This window comes from Salvelinus sp. IW2-2015, linkage group LG1 (genome assembly GCF_002910315.2).
Source record: "Salvelinus sp. IW2-2015 linkage group LG1, ASM291031v2, whole genome shotgun sequence".
NCBI classification, from domain to species: Eukaryota; Metazoa; Chordata; class Actinopteri; order Salmoniformes; family Salmonidae; genus Salvelinus; species Salvelinus sp. IW2-2015.
Genome location: NC_036838.1, coordinates 12298315 through 12321472, shown reverse-complemented (window position 1 = coordinate 12321472; position 23158 = coordinate 12298315). Strand labels below are relative to the sequence as shown.

At 42.5% G+C, this 23158-nt stretch overlaps 1 protein-coding gene across 1 annotated transcript in view; it reads left to right on the top strand.

The window, feature by feature from the left end:
- Positions 1 to 23158, top strand: part of LOC111961381 (matrilin-4) — a 52838-nt gene that overhangs the window by 10032 nt on the left and 19648 nt on the right. Inside the window, exons 5-7 of the mRNA XM_070444566.1 lie at positions 232 to 354; positions 1111 to 1233; positions 14798 to 14920. Of these exons, the coding sequence (XP_070300667.1) occupies positions 232 to 354; positions 1111 to 1233; positions 14798 to 14920 (369 nt within the window). The remainder of the gene's footprint in view (positions 1 to 231; positions 355 to 1110; positions 1234 to 14797; positions 14921 to 23158) is intronic.

Sequence of the window (23158 nt, the reverse complement as noted above, 5' to 3'; positions counted from 1 at the left end):
TAAAAAATATACTCAAGTCAGAATAAAGCTCTGTGGGATTTTTAGCTCTCGCTATTAGTTGCATCCTTGGCAGCACAATAATATCAAGCATCTAATTCTCACAAGAGCATCACTAGCTTTTGGGAACTTGACAGTCTTTCAAAACTGTATGAGGAAATCCTTATATTTCCTAATGCCAATAGTATGAGAGTGATTAAAGGTTGAATTGTTGCTTGTCTGCTGGGGTTCCAGGGATGGATCTGTGCCTGGAGTCTGACCATGGCTGTGAGCACCTCTGTGAGAGCTCCCCTGGATCTTTCCACTGCCTGTGTCTGCCAGGGTACACTCTCAACGAGGATGGCAAGACCTGTAAAGGTATAGGCTGTCAATGGGGCTAGAAATGAGCCAACTTAATCATTTTGTATTATTATTAATGAACTATACACTGAATATACCTAATATTGAGTTGCACTCCTCCCACACACACACTTTTGCCCTCAGAACAGCCTACATTTTGGGGGGCATGGACTCTACAAGGTGTCAAAAGCGTTCCACAGGGATTCTGGCCCATGTTGACTCCAATGCTTCCCACAGTTGAGTCAAGTTGGCTGGATGTCCTTTGGGTGGTGGACCATTCTTCATACACACGGGAAACTGTTGAGCAACCCAGCAGCATTGCAGTTCTTGACACAAGCAAGTGCACCTGGCACCTACTACCATACCCTGTTCAATGGCACTTAAATATGTTGTCTTGCCCATTCACCCTTTGAATGGCACACAGACCCAATCCTTGTCTCAATTGTCTCAAGACTTAAAATCCTTCTTCAACCTGTCTCCTCCCCTTCAGCTACAATGTTTGAAGTGGATTTAACAAGTGACATCAATAAGGGATCATAGCTTTCACCTGGTCAGTCTATGTCATGGAAAGACCAGGTGTTCTTAACATTTTGTATACTCAGTATATATGTCAGTCAAGTGCATGTAACTGGGTAAGCTGTAACTGGGTCTGGTTCTTGTATATATCAATGGGAAATTAGTCAGAAATTGTGAGCATGTAGGATAGGTCAAGTTAAGATTCAGCAGTTACTGACTTAACAGCAACAGTGATTTTTGTCTCTTCGTATGATACAGCCATAGACCCGTGTGCTGAGCGGAAGCATGACTGTGAGCAGATCTGTATCCCCTCCCCTGGAGCCTTCACCTGCGGCTGCAACACTGGCTACACCCTTAACGACGACAAGAAGACCTGCACAAGTTAGTGAAGCCATCGGCAGGCCAAACAATACAATGCACTAAAAGCAACATGGTTAGCATAATCCTCCCATCCCGATAGAGATATATAGACCAAAATATACATACACACATGCATACACACACAGGCTGGCCCCGCCCACACACACATGCACACGTATGCACACACTCTCTCTCACACACACACTTAAGCACTCAGAGAAATTATTACAGACATTTCATCAGCTTTCACTGGGTACTGTAGGATGCAATTTATGTGTTTACAACCTAGTGAGGACTGAAAGTTAGATGTCTTGATTCAGCTCAGGCTCTAGAGAACTATAAGTCAATGTTCCTGGCTACAGCTTTTCTGTGTTGCAATTCAAAAATGCACCTTGCTGAGAAAAAAAGCTGTGAACTTAGATTTAATCCAACCACAGTGTCCGATTTCAAAAAGGCTTTTCGGCGAAAGCACAACATATCATTATGTTAGGTCAGCACCTAGTCACAGAAAACATACATCCATTTTCCAACCAAAGAGAGGAGTCACAAAAAGCAGAAATAGATATAAAAATGAATCACTAACCTTCATCAGATGACACTCCCGGGACAACATGTTACACAATACATGTATGTTTTGTCCGATCAAGTTCATATTTATATCCAAAAACCTCAGTTTACATTTGGCTTTGCCTCCAAAACATCCCATGAATTTGCAGAGAGCCACATCAATTTACAGAAATACTCATAATAAACTTTGATAAAAGATATAAGTATTATGCACAGAATTATAGATATACTTCTCCTTAATGCAACCGCTTTGTCAGATTTCAAAAAAGCTTTACGGAAAAAGCAAACGATGCAATAATCTGAGTACGGCACTCAGAGACCAAAACAAGCCAAACATATACCCGCCATGTTGCGGAGTCAACAGAAGTCAGAAATAGCATTATAAATATTCACTTACCTTTGATGATCTTCATCAGAATGCACTCCCAGGAATCCCAGTTCGACAATAAATGTTTGTTTAGTTTGATAAAGTCCATCATTTATGTCCAAATACCTCCTTGTTGTTCGCGCCTTGAGTTCACAAATCCAAATTCATGACGCGCGATCACTAGGTCCAGACGAAAAGTCAAAAAGTTCCGTTACAGTCTGTAGAAACATGTCAAACGATGTATAGAATCAATCTTTAGGATGTTTTTAACATAAATCTTCAGTAATGTTCCAACCGGAGAATTCCTTTGTCTTTAGAATTGCAATGGAACGCAGGTCGCTCTCACGTGAGCGCGCGTGACCAACTCATGCCATTCTGCCAGACCCCTGACTCATTCAGCTCCCATTCCCCCCTCTTCACAGTAGAAGCATCAAACAAGGTTCTAAAGACTGTTGACATCTAGTGGAAGCCTTAGGAAGTGCAATATGACCCCATAGACACTGTATATTCGATAGGCAAAGAGTTGAAAACCTACAAACCTCAGATTTCCCACTTCTGGGTTGGATTTTTCTCAGGTTTTCGCCTGCCATATGAGTTCTGTTATACTCACAGACATCATTCAAACAGTTTTAGCAACTTCAGAGTGTTTTCTATCCAAATATACTAATACTATGCATATATTATATTCTGGGCCAGAGTAGCAGGACTCTGGGCACGCTTTTCATCCGAACGTGAAAATGCTGCCACCTATCCCAAACAGGTTAACGAGAAGTTTCTCTTTAAAATGGTGTCTAATAAAATGCGCCACCAGTGGTCTAGGGCACTGCATCGCAGTGCTAGCTGCGCCACCAGAGTCTCTGGGTTCGCGCCCAGGCTGGGCTGGGTTCGCGCCCAGGCTCTGTCGCAGCCGGCCGCAACCGGGAGATCCGTGGGGCGACGCACAATTGGCATAGCGTCGTCCGGGTTAGGGAGGGTTTGGCCGGTAGGGATATCCTTGTCTCAGTATGTAAAAAAATAAATAAAAATGTAATAAAATGTATGCACTCTACTGTAAGTCGCTCTGGATAAGAGCGTCTGCTCTTGGCCGGTAGGGATATCCTTGTCTCAGTATGTAAAAATGTAATAAAATGTATGCAGTCTACTGTAAGTCGCTCTGGATAAGAGCGTCTGCTAAATGACTAAAATGTAAATGTTTGAGAAATTTGAATTATGAGATTTCTGTTGTTTGAATTTGGCGCCCTGCAATTTCATTGACTGTTGGCGAGGGGTTCCGCTAGCGGAACGGGGTCCCGTTCCCAGACAGGTTAATAGGATGTTATAGACCTCCATCTGCAAAAGAAGAATCCCTGGATTCTCTGGCTAAACTACAGCGTGGTTGGGGGGAAATGAAATGGTTCTCATGGGCGATTTAAACTGGGACTGGTTATCTCCAAACTCCAAGACCACAAGAGGACTGTGCAAAACATTGAATTTTACTCAATTGATAAATGCAGTCACAAGACCCAATCCAAAATACATCTCCAAGTCAACACTTGTTGTGAGTTAGAGTTCCAAATTAAGCAGCAGCAGCTGAAAAGATGAGCTCCTACAAATATTGAAATTTAAATGTTTTTTTAGAGTAAAGTACATCGAAAAAATCAAAAGAAAACTGCAAACTGAATAGGAGACCAAACAAGCAGCAAACAAAGAAGAAAGGCTTTTGAAAAAGTAACAATTTTTCATAAAATTATACCGTTTTCTTAGCTAGCTAAGTTGTTTACCTGTTGCTAGGCAGTTGCTAGGGACATTCCTGAAAGAAGCTAGCTAGCTAACAAGGAGTGTCTAGTTGGCAGAAGAGAAGAAGGGACAAAGAAGGGACAAAGTGGGACAAAATAATGACAGAAAAAAGGGAAAGGGGACATTAAGGTGAAGCAGTCCTCTAAAGACACAAAAGACAATAATACAAGAAACAACACTTCTAGCCTCTCCCTTTACGATACGCACTTCCGGTTTGGTTGGAGCGAGTTTGCATTCCGCTTTGCTCCACAGGTAGTATTACAGTAGTATATACATTTCATTTCATTACAGTACAACAGTTTGATTTGTTGATCTTAGCTGGCTACATAGCCGTCTTTGTATCCAAGATAATTGTGTAGGCTCTAGAGTAATTGTCGAGGTTACTAGCCAGTTAGAGGTTACCTAGCCAGCTACACTTTCAACAAAGTCAACAACGCAGCCACTGCTAGCTAGCCTATTTCACCAGCCAGCAGTACTATATCATTTTAGTCAATAAGAATTTTTTGCAACGTAAGCTTAACTTTCTGAACATTCGAGACGTGTAGTCCACTTTCATTCCAATCTCCTTTGCATTAGCGTAGCCTCTTCTGTAGCCTGTCAACTATGTGTCTGTCTACCTGTTCTCTCCTCTCTGCACAGACCATACAAACGCTTCACACCGCGTGGCCGCTGCTACTCTAACCTGGTGGTCCAGCGCGCACGACCCACGTGGAGTTCCAGGTCTCAGGCAGCCTCTGGAACTGCCGATCTGCGGCAACAAGGCAGAGTTCATCTCAGCCTATGCTTCCCTCCAGTCCCTCGACTTCTTGGCACTGACGGAAACATGGATTACACTTGATAACACTGCTACTCCTACTGCTCTCTCCTCGTCTGCCCACGTGTTCTCGCACACCCCGAGAGCTTCTGGTCAGCGGGTGGTGGCACTGGATCCTCATCTCTCCCAAGTGGACATTCTCTCTTTCTCCCTGACCCATCTGTCTATCGCCTCCTTTGAAATTCCATGCTGTCACAGTTACCAGCCCTTTCAAGCTTAACATCCTTATCATTTATCGCCCTCCAGGTTCCCTTGGAGAGTTCATCAATGAGCTTGACGCCCTGATAAGTTCCTTTCTCGAGGATGGCTCACCTCCACAGTTCTGGGTGACTTTAACCTCCCCACTCTACCTTTGACTCATTCCTCTCTGCCTCCTTCTTCCACTCCTCTCCTCTTTTGACCTCACCCTCTCACCTTCCCCCCCTACTCACAAGGCAGGCAATACGCTTGACCCATCTTTACTGATGCTGTCTTCCACTAATCTCATTGCAACTCCCCTCCAAGTCTCCGACCACTACCTTGTATCCTTTTCCCCTCGCTCTCATCCAACACTTCCCACACTGCCCCTACTCGGATGGTATCGCGCGTCCCAACCTTCGCTCTCCTCCCCCGACTCTCTCCTCTTCCACCTATCATCTCTTCCCTCTGCTCAAACCTTCTCCAACCTATCTCCTGATTCTGCCTCCTCAACCCTCCTCTCCTCCCTTTCTGCATCCTTGACTCTCTATGTCCCCTATCCTCCAGGCCGGCTCGGTCCTCCCCTCCTGCTCCGTGGCTCGACGACTCATTGCGAGCTCACAGAACAGGCTCCGGGCAGCCGAGCGGAAATGGAGGAAAACTCGCCTCCCTGCGGACCTGGCATCCTTTCACTCCCTCCTCTCTACATTCTCCTCTTCTGTCTCTGCTGCTAAAGCCAATTTCTACCACTCTAAATTCCAAGCATCTGCCTCTAACCCTAGGAAGCTCTTTGCCACCTCTCCTCCCTCCTGAATCCTCCTCCCCCTCCTCCCCCTCCTCCCTCTCTGCTGATGACTTCGTCAACCATTTTGAAAAGAAGGTCGACGACATCCGATCCTCGTTTGCTAAGTCAAACGACACCGCTGTTCTGCTCACACTGCCCTACCCTGTGCTTTGACCTCTTTCTCCCCTCTCTCTCCAGATGAAATCTCGCGTCTTGTGACGGCCGGCCGCCCAACAACCTGCCCGTTGACCCTATCCCCTCCTCTCTTCTCCAGACCATTTCCGGAACCTTCTCCCTTACCTCACCTCGCTCATCAACTCATCCTTGACCGCTGCTACGTCCCTTCCGTCTCAAGAGAGCGAGAGTTGCACCCCTTCTGAAAAACCTACACTCGATCCCTCCGATGTCAACAACTACAGACCAGTATCCCTTCTTTCTTTTTCTCTCCAAAACTCTTGAACGTTCCGTCCTTGGCCAGCTCTCCTGCTATCTCTCTCAGAATGACCTTCTTGATCCAAATCAGTCAGGTTTCAAGACTAGTCATTCAACTGAGACTGCTCTTCTCTGTGTCACGGAGCGCTCCGCACTGCTAAAGCTAACTCTCTTCTCCTCTGCTCTCATCCTTCTAGACCTATCGGCTGCCTTTGATACTGTGAACCATCAGATCCTCCTCTCCACCCTCTCCGAGCTGGGCATCTCGCGGCGCGGCCCACGCTTGGATTGCGTCCTACCTGACAGGTCGCTCCTACCAGGTGGCGTGGCGAGAATCTGTCTCCGCACCACGTGCTCTCACCACTGGTGTCCCCAGGCTCTGTTCTAGCCCTCTCCATTCTCCGCTATACACCAAGTCACTTGGCTCTGTCATATCCTCACATGGTCTCTCCTATCATTGCTATGCAGACGACACACAATTAATCTTCTCCTTTCCCCCCTCTGATAACCAGGTGGTGAATCGCATCTCTGCATGTCTGGCAGACATATCAGTGTGGATGACGGATCACCACCTCAAGCTGAACCCAGCAAGACGGAGCTGCTCTTCCTCCCGGGGAAGGACTGCCCGTTCCATGATCTCGCCATCCGGTTGACAACTCCATTGTGTCCTCCTCCCAGAGTGCTAAGAACCTTGGCGTGATCCTGGACACAAACCTGTCGTTCTCAACTAACATCAAGGCGGTGACCCGTTCCTGTAGGTTCATGCTCTACAACATTCGCAGAGTACGACCCTGCCTCACGCAGGAAGCGGCGCAGGTCCTAATCCAGGCACTTGTCATCTCCCGTCTGGATTACTGCAACTCGCTGTTGGCTGGGCTCCCTGCCTGTGCATAAACCCCTACAACTCATCCAGAACGCCGCAGCCCGTCTGGTGTTCAACTTCCCAAGTTCTCTCACGTCACCCCGCTCCTCCGCTCTCTCCACTGGCTTCCAGTTGAAGCTCGCATCCGCTACAAGACCATGGTGCTTGCCTACGGAGCTGTGAGGGGAACGCCACTCCGTACCTTCAGGCTCTGATCAGCCTACACCCAAACAAGGGCACTGCGTCATCCACCTCTGGCCTGCTCGCCTCCCTACCTCTGAGGAAGTACAGTTCCGCTCAGCCCAGTCAAAACTGTTCGCTGCTCGGCACCCCAATGGTGGAACAAACTCCCTCACGACGCCAGGTCAGCGGAGTCAATCACCACCTTCCGAGACACCTGAAAGCCACCTCTTTAAGAATACCTAGGATAGGATAAAGTAATCCTTCTAACCCCCCCCCCCCCCTTAAAAGAGTTAGATGCACTATTGTAAAAGTGGTTGTTCCACTGGATATCATAAGGTGAATGCACCAATTTGTAAGTCGCTCTGGATAAGAGCGTCTGCTAAATGACTTAAATGTAAATGTAACACTTATTGATGTTATTCTAAATAACAATCCACATAAGTACTTGGCTGTTGGTATTTTCCCTAATGATTTAAGCGATTATTGTGCAGTTGCTTGCATTAGAGACACTAAAATCCCTAAAGTGCCCCCTCGGTACATAGTCAAACAACATTTTAAGCAGTTCTGTAAGCAGGCATTCCTGCATGAACTTTACACATGCAACTGGGATAGGATTGCTGTTTTTGCCAGACAGAGGAGGCATTCTCCTATTTTCATTCCATGTTTTCTAGTATCTGTGATAAACATACCCCTCTCAAAAAGTACTGGGTAAGAGGTAGAGACAATCCCTGGTTTACAGAGGAATTATCTGATTTGATCCAAAAACAAAATACACAAATGGGCTAAAGCCAAAAGGGGTAACTCCCAGGCTGAATGGCAGTTATTCAGGGCACTGAGAAACAAGTGCACCTTGTTAATACGGAAATGCTAATCTAACTTCTATTACGAATCTACCAAGGTAAACTTCAATAACCCGACAAAATTATGGAAAACCATTAAGTGATAGACAAGAATCAACTGCTTGACATTTTTTATGAGCATTTTGCTAAGGCTGGGCATTTATTTGATAATGAACTCCATCCTAACATCTCGAATGAGGCTGTGAATGAAACTGCCGCCTGTGGTTCATCCATTTCATTATACCGAGATTGAGTTTTCAGAAGTTGTAAAGGCACTCAAATCTATTGATATTATGTAGCTGGAATTTAACCCTTATTTTCAAAAATTGCTGCCCCTCTCACTCATATATTAACATCTTTCATTGTTGATAAATACGATTCCAAAGGTCTGGAACGCACTTTTACATAAGGGTGGAGATACCTCCCAGTTGGATAACTATCGTCCCATATCAAACTGTCTGCACTGGAAAAGGTTTTGGACAACCTGGTGAACTGACAGTTGAAATACTTTCTTTATAAGTTCTCAATTCCAGTCAGTTTTAGAGCCAAGCATAGTACCATTACTGCGGTAACTAAAGTTATAGGTGATATTCTAGATGCTCAGGACAAGAAACATCACCGTTTCACTTTTTATTGAATTATCAAAGGCTTTCGACACTGTTGACCTTGCCCTATAGACCAAAAAAATGTTGGTTTAAGTGTTGAAGAATTGGATTGGTTCTAACTGTAACGGTCATCTGTTGAAGAAGGATCGGACCAAAGCGCAGCGTCGTAAGTGTTCATGCTTTTTATTACAACTGAACACTAATAACACAGAGAATGAACGAAAACCGAAACAGTCCTGTCAGGTGCAGAAACACAAAACAGAAAATAACTACCCACAAAGCATCGGTGGGGAAAAGCTACCTAAGTATGATTCTCAATCAGAGACAAAGATAGACAGCTGCCTCTGATTGAGAACCACACCCAGCCAAACACAAAGAAATACAAAACATAGAAAATGAACATAGAATGCCCACCCAAATCACACCCTGACCAAACCAAAATAGAGACATAAAAATCTCTCTACGGTCAGGGCGTGACACTAACACTACTTTTGTGGCAGAACAGTGCACAGCAGGGAATGAAATCGGAGTTCTGAAGGCTTACGAAAGGAGTTCCCCAGGGCTCAATTTTAGGTGTGATCCTTTTTACACTGTATGTAACTTATATATGGATGACTGTTGACTTTGCAAATCTCCATCTGTATGCTGATGACACTATTTATTCTAGCACATGTAATATTGAGAAGGCTTTTCAGGATAGTTGGCTTTTGATGCTGTTCAAAAGCAACTTTCCGAATTGAAACTGGTGCTTAATGCAAGGCAAACTAAATATATGATTTTCTCTTCTCTGAAAGTAGATAGGAGTCGCTTGCAGAGTTTAACTCTAAAAGGCCAGCAAATTAATAAGGTCACCTCCTATACATTTCTTGGGATTTGGTTAAATGAAAGCTGAATTTTAAACAACACATTGATATGCTGAAGAAACTGAAGTTGAAATGTGTTTTTTATTTTAGGAACAAATCTTGTTTTTCAATGTCAGTCAGAAAGGATCTTGTTCAAAGCACATTTAAATCAGTGGTGGATTATGGTGATGTTGTCTATCTGCAGGTCTCAGCAAGTACCTTAAACCAGTTAAATGTAAGTAAGGATGGGTTGCACCAACATGGATTAGAGCTAATCTAGGTTTTGTAAATCTAGGTTTATAATTAATCAGAGCTGTGTTGCACCACTTAATTTTAAATCTGGATCAGTAAATCTATGAATAACTGTTTTAAACCGTTAAACCGTTAAATCACTACATTCCTAAAGAAAATAATGTACTTTTACTCCATACATTTTCCCTGACACCCAAAAGTACTCATTATATTTTGACAGGAAAATGGTCCAATTCATACACTGGTCATCCCTACTGCCTCTGATGTGGCGGACTCACTAAACACAAATGCTTCGTTTGTAAATGGTGTCTGAGTTATGGAGTGTGCCCCTGGCTATCCGTAAATAAAAAAAACAAGAAAACGGTGCCGTCAGGTTTGCTTAATATAGGGAATTTGAAATTATTTATACTTGTACTTTTACATTTCATACTTAAAACCAAATACTTTTAGACATTAACTCAAGTAGTATTTTACTGGGTGACTTTCACCTGAGTAATTTTCTTCTAAGGTATCTTTACTTTCACTCAAGTATGACAATTTAGTACTTTTTCGACCACTGATAACTAGTAATGCTGCATACTACAAGAAAGGTTAAAATCTCACCTTTCTGGTAATTTTTTTAAATAATTACTGAGGTGTAGTCACGTTTGAGGACACGAGCTCAAGTACAGAGTACAAATATGTTTTTTTATTTTTATGAAAATATGAAATATTTTATGATGTATTTCCTATTCAACAAAACAGTATGAATAAGGCTTGTAATGGCTTATATGCTTTCTAAATATATAGTTGAAGTTGAAGATTACATACACTTAGGTTGGAGTCATTTTGGCAAGTCAATTAGGACATCTACTTTGTTTATGACACAAGTAATTTTTCCAGCAATTGTTTACAGACAGATTATTTTACATATAATTCACTATATCACAATTCCAGTGGGTCAGAAGTTTACATACACTAAGTTGACTGTGCCTTTAAACAGATTGGAAAATTCCAGAAAATTATGTCATGGCTTTAGAAGCTTCTGATAGGTTAATTGACATCATTTGTGTCAATTGGAAGTGTAACTGTGGATGTATTTCAATGCCTACCTTCAAACTCAGTGCCTCTTTGCTTGACATCATGGGAAAATCAAAAGAAATCAGCCCTAAAAAATGGTAGACCTCCACAAGTCTGGTTCATCCTTGGGAGCAATTTCCAAACGCCTGAAGATACCACGTTCATCTGTACAAACAATAGTACGCAAGTATAAACACCATGGGACCACGCAGCCGTCATAGCGCTCAGGACGTAGACAGCTTCTGTCTCCTAGAGATGAGCGTACTTTGGTGAGAAAAGTGCAAATCAATCCCAGAACAACCGCAAAGGACCTTGTAATGATGCTGGAGGGAACAGGTACAAAAGTATCTATAGCCACAGTAAAACGAGTCCTATACCGACATAACCTGAAAGGCCGCTCAGCAAGGAAGAAGCCACTGCTCCAAAACCGCCATAAAAAGACAGACTACTGTTTGCAACTGCACATGGGGACAAAGATTGTACTTTTTGGAGAAATGTCCTCTGGTCTGATGAAACAAAAATAGAACTGTTTGGCCATAATGACCATCGTTATGTTTGGAGGAAAAAGGGGGATGCTTGCCAGCCGAAGAACACTATCCCAACCGTGAAGCACGGGGGTGGCAGCATCATGTGGGGGTGCTTTGCTGCAGGAGGGTGCACTTCACAAAATAGATGGCATCATGAGAAGGAAAATTATGTGGATATATTGAAGCAACATCTCAAGACATCAGTCAGGAAGTTAAGGCTTGGTCGCAAATGGTTCTTCCAAATGGACAATGACCCCAAGCATACTTCCAAAGTTGTGGCAAAATGGCTTAAAGACAACAAAGTCAAGGTATTGGAGTGGCCATCACAAAGCCCTAACCTCAATCCTATAGAAAATGTATTGGCAGAACTGAAAAAGCATGTGCGAGCAATGAGGCCTACAAACCTGACTCAGTTACACCAGCTCTGTCAGGAGGAATGGGCCAAAATTCACCCAACTTATTGTAGGAAGCTTGTGGAAGGCTACCTGAAACGTTTGACTAAAATTAAACAATTTAAAGGCAATGCTACCAAGTACTAATTGAGTGTATGTAAACTTCTGACCCACTGGTAATGTGATGAAATAAATAAAAGCTGAAATAAATCATTCTCTCTACTATTATTCTGACATTTCACATTCTTAAAATAAAGTGGTGATCCTAACTGACAGGGAATTTTTACTAGGATTAAATGTGAGGAATTGTGAAAAACTGAGTTTAAATGTATTTGGCTAAGCTGTATGTAAACTTCCGACTTCAACTGTAGTACAATCAAATTATAAAATTACTAACTATAAGATTTCACCTTCCTTATCACTTTAAAATATATATGTGTGTTTAGTGTTAGAGAAATTGTTAATATTTTAGCTTGGCTTCGTGAACTCGTTGGGAACGTGCCTTTCATCTCTGTGAAAAACAGAAAGTGTTTTTGTCTAAAACTTCTTTGGGGTAGGGGGCAGTATTTTCACGTCCGGATGAAAAGCGTGCCCAGAGTAAACTGCCTGCTACTCAGGCCCAGATCCTAGGATATGCATATTATTAGTAGATTTGGATAGAAAACACTATGAAGTTTCTAAAACTGTTTGAATGATGTCTGTGAGTATAACAGAACTCATATGGCAGGCAAAAACCTGAGAAAAATTCCAACCAGGAAGTGGGAAATCTGAGGTTTGTAGGTTTTCAACTCTTTTCTTATCCAAGATACAGTGGAAATGGGGTCATGTTGCACTTCCTAAGGCTCCCACTAGATGTCAACAGTCTTTGAACCTTGTTTGATGCTTCTACTGTGAAGTGGGGCGAATGAGAGGAGATTGAGTAAGGTCTCTTCCAGAGTGCCACGAGCTGACCATGCACTGACCATGCGCGTTCATGTGAGAGTTAGCTGCATTCCATTGCATTTCTGAAGACAAAGGAATTCTCCGGTTGGAACATTATTGAAGATTTATGTAAAAAATATCCTAAAGATTGATTCTATACATCGTTTGACATGTTTCTACGGACTGTAACGGAACTTTTTGGACTTTTCGTTCGTACTTTCCGCTGTACTTGCACGCGCGTCGTGAGTTTAGATTGTGTCCTGAACGCGCGAACAACAAGGAGGAATTTGGACATAAATGATGGACATTATCGAACAAAACAAACATTTATTGTGGAGCTGGGATTCCTGGGAGTGCATTCTGATGAAGATCATCAAAGGTAAGTGAATGTTTATAATGTTATTTCTGACTTCTGTTGACTGCACAACATGGCGGATATCTCTTTGGGTTGATTTGTCGTCTGAGCGCCGTACTCAGATTATTGCATGGTTTGATTGTTCCGTAATTTTTTTTGAAAGCTGACACAGCGGTTGCATTAAGGAGAAGTGGATCTAAAATTCCATGCATAACAGTTGTATCTTTTAGCAGTGTTTATTATGAGTATTTCTGTAAATTGATGTGTAAACTACTGAACATAACAAGCCAATATAAACTTTTGGATATAAATATGAACTTTACCGAACAAAACATACATGTATTGTGTAACATGAAGTCCTATGAGTGTCATCTGATGAAGATCATCAAAGGTTAGTGATTAATTTTATCTATATTTCAGCTTTTTGTGACTCCTCTCTTTTGCTTGAAAAATGGCTGTGTTTTTCTGTGACTTGGCTCTGACCTAACATAATCGTTTGGTTTGCTTTCGTCGTAAAGCCTTTTCGAAAATTGGACACTGTGGCTGGATTTACAACAAGTGTATCTTTAAAATGGTGTGAAATACATGTATGTTTGTGGAATTTTAAATATGGGATTTCTGTTGTTTTGAATTTGGCACCCTGCAGTTTCACTGGCTGTTGACGAGGTGAGACGCTACCGTCCCACATACCCTAGAGAGGTTAAAATCTATGAATTATTTTAGATTAACGTTGATGTTACTCTTCAATAACACAGACCCCAAAGCAAATCAGGGTGAGAAAAATAGGTTTATTCAAAGAGGAGGTGTTATGCTGAGAGTTAGATGTTCATTCTCCCCTGTCCTCAGGGATTCTCTTCAGTGATTCTCTCCTGTGATTATCTCCACAGAACAAAGGGACAGGGTGTACTTTATAACCCAGCCCTAGCCTGTGGTTGACCAATTAGAATTCCTTGCAATAAAACTGGGCCAATGGCCAAATAACAAGTTTCCTATTTCAGGTTCAATGTATAAACAATCTGGACCAATGAGAACTTGCCATGTAGCTATGAGTCCTGGACTGAAATTTCTCCCATGTCTCTGACCCCATTGATCATTAATCCTCTACTACAGAAAAAATCACTATTTCCATCGATCGTTAGTACTCTATTGACTTTTAGTTCTCTTGACCTCTCGTCCTCTTCGTTGTGTATTTATCTTCAAAATATTCTTACAATTGCTATAAACTGATGTCTGAATGTGCTACAGCAATGGAACCACTCTCTCCCGCTGCACTACGATATATGGATTGCAAGCATGTGCTTTGTCAGTGGTGTAGGGTTCAGACAGGAGTTGATGGACAGTCGGAAGAGCGAACTAAATGGTAGGAGGGACAGCACAGCTTCAAGGGGTTTCAGATTTCACATCCTAGGTCACAGGCTCTACTGTGTCCATGGGAACCAGGGCTATTGCTCAATGCAAGCCATTTCAATCGGAGGTGTCCACAGATCAATTTATAAGTGAAATTGTCGGTCAGAACCAGAACCATGAAGGTCCCTTAAACAGTGGACTTTACATCTAAGAGGATTATTAAATACTCTGGAAACATTATTTTTTATGCCATGGTGAAAACCTGGGTGAGGGAATAGTTTTAAAAACAGTAAATCCACTGTAAGTATACTTCCACTCAGAAACATTATTCATTATACTAAAGATCATTATTGAATTACTATTTCATATTATGCATTATAACTTTATAGAATTTCTAGAAGCATAATGAATAATTTTTCAATGCCATATTTCAGTTGCTTTGCTGCTTTTGCATATCATTTAATTGCATTCTTCTCTCCTTCAGTGATTGGCTACTGTTCGTTTGGGAATCACAGCTGTCAGCATGAGTGTGTGAGTGTCCTCAATGGCTATTTCTGCCACTGTAATGAGGGATACACACTCCAGGAGGATGGAAAGACCTGCCAGAGTAAGTTCGACAGACTGTAAGATGATTTAACCTTTATAATGCCAAAGGTCTACTTCAGCTGAAACTGACAAATAGAAACAAATATTTAGCACAAATACCAAAGCGAAGTCTTTATGTAAGATACATTGACTTGTTTTACATTAGTGTATACAGCCATTTGAATGGGGGGAAAATGTACTGTAATTTGGATGTTCATAAAAAGTGGTGACAAATATCTGTGTGCTGTTACAGGTAGTCCATACATCTTACTGTTTTATGTTCTGAACCAACACTAGCTTAATAAGCTTTATGACCTCTCTACTTAAAAACAAACATACAAAAAATCTATACAATCATACAATAATCAAACCTTTGTTATACAATTTGCTTTCATTGAGTTATGCAACTCACTTAAATCCATTTTACTCAACTTGATATGTTCACTTTCCTAGTAACACTCAAGAAAGTCTCAAGAATATTGAGATCAACAAAACCATTCTTTCAAAGATAGGTCCCTTGAAGTGAAACCTAAGATTTTTCCCAGACCACATCCATAGATGACTATACCGCCAAACATATCAAAGCCTTTATTAATTTATTACTTCATCATACACTACATCTGCTCCCATTGGTCCATCAAATGCACTCACACAAATGTATACAATTATCTCCTGGTAATGCATTTACCATAGCAATACTTTTATACACATATTTGATTTTAAATATACTTAAGTATCAAAAATAAAAGTAAAATAATTTCAAGTTCCTTATATTAAGCAAACCTGACGGCACAATATACATTTTTAATTGACGGAGAGCCAGAGGCACACTCCAACACTCAGACATAATTTACAAACAAAGCATTTGTGTTTAGTGAGTCCGCCAGATCAGAGGCAGTAGGGGTGACCAGGGATGTTCTCTTGATAAGTGTGTGAATTGGACCATTTTCCTGTCAAAATGTAACGAGTACTTTCGGGTGTCAGGAAAATGTATGGAGTAAAAAGTACATTATTTTCCTTAGGAATGCAGTGAAGTAAAAGTAAAAGTTGCCAAAAATATAAATAGTAAAGTACAGATACCCTAAAAAAACTACTTAAGTTGTCACGCCCTGACCTTAGATATCTCTGTTTTTCTTATATTTTGGTTAGGTCAGGGTGTGACTAGGGTCGGTACGCTAGTTTGTATGTCTAGGGTTTTTGTATGTCTAGGGTTTTTGTATGTCTAGGGGTGTTGTCATCTAGGTGTATTGTATGTCTATGTTGGCCTGATATGGTTCCCAATCAGAGACAGCTGTTTATCGTTGTCTCTGATTGGGGATCATATTTAGGTAGCAATTTCTCTTTTGTGTTTGTGGGATCTTGTTCTATGTTTAGCTGCCTGTCTGCACTATTCGTATAGCGTTTCGTTCGTTCTTCTTTATTGTTTTTTGTTTAAGTGAGTTTCTCTTTATTAAAAGTATGTGGAACTCTATGCACGCTGCGCCTTGGTCTCATCTTTACGACGATCGTGACATAAGTAGTACTTTAAAGTATTTTTACTTAAGTACTTTACACCACTTCAAAATATCTTGGTGAATCAAAAGTACAGTGGTTTGATTCATCCTGAAAGTTGCCATATTCAATCCATGAAATATTGGAAAGTGACAGGGGTTGAACAGTAGTCCTATACATCAACCCTAATAATCCTCACTAATTATGGAACTGTGATAACAACGATCCAGTTGTCATGAAGCATGCTCCAGGTTTAAACTGCTATGTATGGTCTGCGTTACATAATAATTCAAATAGGCTACATGTCCCAAATTATTGCACAACTTGTAATACTTTAGCCTAATATGATTCACTATTGCTCGCAATACTCAGGAACTACCACATGAACGTGACAGAGGAAAGAAAGGTAAACTAACAATGTAATGGAATGATGCAAAATGTTAAACTAATGCTAAAGTGAAATGTACAGTGCATTCAGAAAGTATTCAGACCCCTTGACTTTTTCCACATCATCCTTGAGATGGTTCTCCAACTTGATTGAAGTACTCCTGTGGTAATTTCAATTCATTGGCACACACCTGTCTATATAAGGTCCCATAGTTGACAGTGCATGTCAGAGCAAAAATCAAGCCATGTGGTCTAAGGAATTGTCCGTAGAGCTCCGAGACAGGATTGTGTCGAGGCACAGAAGGTCCCCAAGAGCACAGTGGCCTCCATCATTCTTAAATGGAAGAAGTTTGGAAGACTCGTCCTATAGTTGGCCGCCCGTGTGACGGATCCCTCCCTAACTGTCATTACGCACTCCTTCTCAATGATTAGCAATTGTATAAGTGTGTCCTTTGATTCACCATTGTCCTGTCGATTATTGTTCCAATGTCCGTACCGTTGTGCTGTGTGTTTTGGCTTTCGTGCCATTGTGGATTGAGCAGATGATTACGGGTCTCGTGCCGTGTGATAATCATTGTGCGATTGTGTATTTATTCAAGGTACTCCTCGCTCTTTTGTTTGGGTTTCAACCCTGTGTTTTGTATATCACGCATTCCTGCGACTGTCTCCTGACCCTTTATACCAATGTGACAGCCCAGCCAAACTGAGCAATCGGGGGAGAGGAGCCTTGGTCAGGGAGTTGACCAATAACCCGATGGTCGCTCTGGCAGAGTTTCAAAGTTTCTCTGTAGAGATGGGAGAACCTTCCAGACGGACAACCATCTCTGCAGCACTCCACCAATCAAGCCTTTATGGTAGATTGGCCAGACGGAAGCCACTCCTCAGTGAAAGGCACATGACAGCCCGCTTGGAGTTTGCCAAAAGGCACCTAAAGGACTCTCAGACCATGATAAACAAGATACTCTGGTCTGATAGAACTCTTTAGCCTGAATGCCAAGTTTCAACTCTGGAGGAAACCAGGCACCATCCCTACGGTGAAGCATGGTGGTGGCAGCATCATGCTGTGGGGATGTTTTTTAGCAGCAGGGACTGGGAGACTAGTCAGGATCGAGGGAAAGATGAACGGAGAAAAGTACAGAGAGATCCTTGATGAAAACCTGCTCCAGAGTGCTCAGGTCCTCAGACTGGGGCAAAGGTTCACCTTCCAACAGGACATTGACCTAAACACACAGCCAAGATATTGCAGGAGTGGCTTCAGGAAAAGTCTCTGAATGTCCTTGAGTGGCCCAGCCAGAGCCCGGACTTGAACCCGAATGAACATCTCTGGAGAGGCCTGAAAATAACTTTGAAGTGACGCTCACCATCCAACCTGACAGAGCTTGAGAGGATCTGCAAAGAAGAATGGGAGAAACTCCCCAAATACAGGTGTGCCAAGCTTGTAGCGTCATACCCAAGAAGACCAGAGGTTGTAATCACTACCAAAGGTTCTTCAACAAAGTACTGACTAAAGGATCTGAATACTTATGTAAATTTGATTTCAGTTTGTTATTTCTTTTCTAAAAACCTGTTTTTGCTTTGTCATTATTGGGTATTTCATTGATTCATCATCCTTCAGCAGCTTTTGTCCATCTTTGGTTCGAAGGATATTCCCCCAGAATATCATTGTTAAGTCTGGGCCAGCTCAGTCTATTTTGCATCCTATTTTTTTATTTCATCAGTCTAATGGACATTGTGGAGCAGATGAGTTGAGGGTCTGTACAACAGTTGCATGTACTAGTCATCAAATTGGCTTATTTATTTACTAACTAATCAAACAGAAATACATAAACACACAAACAGGTTAGATTACACATTGATTACTACATAATGCAATGAAAATTCCCTAGTGGACTAACCCTATATGACGGCTTGTTACACAATGAAAAGGGAGGGGCACGTAAGAAAGAGCGGGAGAAGAAGAGACAAAGGAATTCACGTATCGTAAATACAGTGGAATAATACGCTCATCTTAAATATGTATATTTAGCACCCCAACAACCGCTCATTTGGATTTAGAAATGAAATGTACTTAAACTCAGGAAACAAAGAAACGTCCCTTTTTCAAGACCCTGTCTTTCAAAGATAATTCGTAAAAATCCAAATAACTTCACAGATCTTCATTGTAAAGGGTTTAAACACTGTTTCCCATGCTTGTTCAATGAACCATAAACAATTAATGAACATGCACCTGTGGAACAGTCGTTAAGACACTAACAGCTTACAGACGGTAGGCAATTAAGGTCATAGTTATGAAAGCTTAGGACACTAAAGAGGCCTTTCTACTGACTCTGAAAAACACCAAAAAGAAAGATGCCCAGGGTGCCTTGCTCATCTGCATGAACGTGCCTTAGGCATGCTGCAAGGAGGCATGAGGACTGCAGATGTGGCCAGGGCAATAAATTGCAATGTCGTACTGTGAGCCTAAGACAGCCTAAGACAGCACTACAGGGAGACAGGACGGACAGCTGATCGTCCCTGCAGTGGCAGATCACGTGTAACAACACCTGCACAGGATCGGTACATCCGAAAATTACACCTGCGGGACAGGTACAGGAGGCAACAACAACTGCCCAAGTTACACCAGGAACGCACAATCCCTCCACCAGTGCTCAGACTTTCCGCAATAGACTGAGAGAGTCTGGACTGAGGGCTTGTAGGCTTGTTGTAAGGCAGGTCCTCACCAGACATCACCGGCAACAACGTTGCCTATGGGCACAAACCCACCGTCGCTGGACCAGACAGGACTGGCAAAAAGTGCTCTTCACTGACGAGTCGCGGTTCTGTCTCACCAGGGGTGATGGTCGGATTCGCGTTTATCGTCGAAGAATGAGTTACACCGAGGCCTGTACTCTGGAGCGGGATCGATTTGGAGGTGGAGGGTCCGTCATGGTCTGGGGCGGTGTGTCACAGCATCATCGGACTGAGCTTGTTGTCTTTGCAGGCAATCTCAACGGCGTGCGTTACAGGGAAGACCTCCTCCTCCCTCATGTGGTACCCTTCCTGTAGGCTCATGCTGACATGACCCTCCAGCATGACCATGCCACCAGCCATACTTCTCATTCTGTGCGTGATTTCCTGCAAGACAGGAATGTCAGTGTTCTGCCATGGCCATGGAAGAGCCTGGAAAACTATCCCATTGAGAACATTGTCATGTTTAATTTCTAAATGTCTGCGCTAGAGTGAAGGTTTCCCACGAGAGAGTAACGGTTAATGCGATTGGATGTTAATTATTTGACTAGGCTACCTGTATTTGACATTGTGTTGTTATTCGCTGAACACGAGATGGTTTCATTTTATGTTTGGATGTGAAACGATGCTACTCAGGCGAGAGAAAAAAACTCACCCAAATGTATAGCCCCGTTGGAAAACATAAATGTACTGTTTGAAAATGTGAAGATTTCTTTTCTTTTTATGGATCACATTTTTATTTGCCATACCCCCGACGGCATTACGCGGTACCCCAGTTTGGGAAAACCTGCTCTAGGGCATTTCAAATTGTTGTTGGAGGACCTTTTTACTGACTCCCAGCATTGAATCCCTGTCCTAATAAAGATTAAATAAGAAATTATAGTTTCATTATCTCTGGCCCAGAAAGTCAGATTCTTGTGAGGAAAAATTATCCTCCCACAGTTTTCTCAGAGACTCTACGTCATCTGAGAAGGGTCCTTGGTGGTGTTACTGACCACAACTGTCACAACCGTTTAAAGGAGTGGATCAAGGTGCAGCGCGATTGGAATACATATTTTAATTCAATGAAGAACACTTAACAAACTAACAAATGAAACGTGAAGCCAACATAGTGCTCACAGGCAACTAAACATGGACAACTACCCACAAATACAGGTGGGAAAAAGGCAACCTAAGTATGGTTCTCAATCAGAGACAACGATAGACAGCTGTCCCTGATTGAGAACCACACCCGGCCCAACACATAGAAATGCAAAATCATAGAACATACAACATAAAATGCCCACCCAAATCACACCCTGACCAAACCAAAATAGAGACATAAAAAGCTCTCTACGGTCAGGGCGTGACAACAACTGTAGCTGAAAACATCAGAATTTATCCTTTCTGTATATCTGCATGGATTAAATATAACTTCAAGAAAAGTAACTATTAATGCATCCATTCCATAGTCTAAGTGTTTGTTTCACAATCCACTCAGTTTTTGTTGTGAATTTCTGGATATTTAACAGAAATATATGACTATTTCCATTACTCCCATTTTCACCAGATTTGACCTATAACCCATTGAACATTTCCTTCAGAATCCAAATGTAATGTGTTATCCGGCCTAACTTTGTGTATCACCCCATCATTGTTTGATCTAGCCTGTAACAAGCAAAAAAGAGCAAGCACTTTTTCAAGGACGGCTAGTCTACCATGTGAGTTGAGAATAATTGTCCTCCTGTTGGGTCCTGTTTGTGGGTCGTTAGATGGCTGAAGGCCAATCCGAGAGATACAGATTCTGCTGCAGTGTGGACAAAGGTATGTGATGGTGGTGGATGATTGTTGGGCCTTCTTGGTGGTAAAGCTCTCATTATGTTGTTGCCACTTGTCTTCTGCGGTCCAGCAGAGATCTTGTAGAATGTGGATGGTCTTCCTCCATGTGATTCTGTCCTATGTAGTGTCCTAGTTAGTGGTGTTGATGGGGAACTTTTTCAGGTTGGTCCTGATTTTGTGCTTGTAGTGATTTTTCCATCCTCCTGCGGGCCCCACTGCCCTATGTTAAGCTGTGAGTACAAGAGCTGTTTCAGGAGTTGGTGCAGGTTTCCCCATACAGTAGGGTGTAGAGAACTACGGCTTTGTAAATGAGGACTTTAGTTTAGAATCACAAACATCAAAGACAAATTTCCCATGTGTGTCAAAGGCTCCACTGACACATTTTAGGAGGTGGTGTATTTTTGCATCTATGTCAGCTGTGGAGGAGAGAATGCTGGCAAGGTATCGAAAGTGATCCACATTTACACGGGTGGTATTGTCAACATATATTGTTGTGACCTTTGTTATCTGGTATTGTCAAGAACGTTATATGTATGTATGTACGTTTTTGCAAAGTCTTCTAAGTGGGCAGGCATTGCTTTGTCATGTGCATACTGGAGACATATGTCGGCTCTGAGGAGGGTGCGCGTCTTGCCGGTTCCTGCTCGACTTTGCTTTTTTATGGCTTTAAAAAAATAAAAACAACTTTGTTTGCTCCTTTGTTCACTGCACATCGGGCTTATATGTTGCTGTTAAACAAGATGACCAAAGGCAACACCTGTGATGAAGAAGAGGAAGGAACGGGGTCTCCAAGCTAGTCGGACGGGCTACACAGCCTCCTTTTTCTAGTATCCTGATGGCCAATGTCCAATCGCTGGAAAATACTTTGAACTCAGAGCAAGGCTTCAATCACAGAAGGATGTGTTTTTACAGAGACCTGGCTTACAGACGATACACTCGACTGCTATTCAACCAGATGGCGTTTCCCTTTTCCTTATCGATCGAACTGCGGCTTCTGGTAAGAGTAGGGGGAGAGGTATGTTTCTTCATCAACAATTCCTGGTAAAACAAAGTTGAAAATATCTCGAGCTCCCGTTCTCCCAACCTGGAGTTCCTGATGCTAAAATGCCGACCCCACTAAATGCAGAGGGAATTCACGTGTTATCACAGCTGTGTACATACCGCCACAAGCAAACACCAAGGCGAACTGATCATTAGCCAACAAAAATCCTCTTACTTGTGAGCAGTCTTTATTGCTGGATCATATACAAAGAGACCCACTCCAATTTGCCTACCTCTCCAACAAATCCAGAAAAGATGCCATTTCCATCGCTATTCACACAGCCATAACACATCTGGACAAGGGGAACACCTATGTGAGAATGCTTTTCATTGACCACAGTTCATCATTCACCACTGTTGTTCCCTCCAAGCTCAACACCAAACTCAGAGCCCTGGGTCTAGACACCACCCTCTGGAATTGGATCCTGGACTTCCTGACGGGCAGACCACAGGCTGACACCAACTCCATCATCAAGTTGGCTGACGACACCGCGGTTGTAGGCCTGATAACCAATGACAAGTCAGCCTATAAGGAGGAGGTAATTGAACTGTCATTGTGGTGCCAGAACAACAACCTCTCCCTCAATGTCAGCAAAACAAAGGAGCTGATTGTAGACTTCAGGAAGCAGAGGAGGGAACATGCCCCAATCCACATCAACGGGACTGAAGTAGAGAGTCAGCAGTTTTAAGTTCATCTGTGTCCACCACTCTTGTAAGAGGGCGCATGAGCATCTCTACTTCCTAAGGTGGCTGAAGAAATTCAGCATGCCACACCGTGTCCTCTCCAAATTTTACC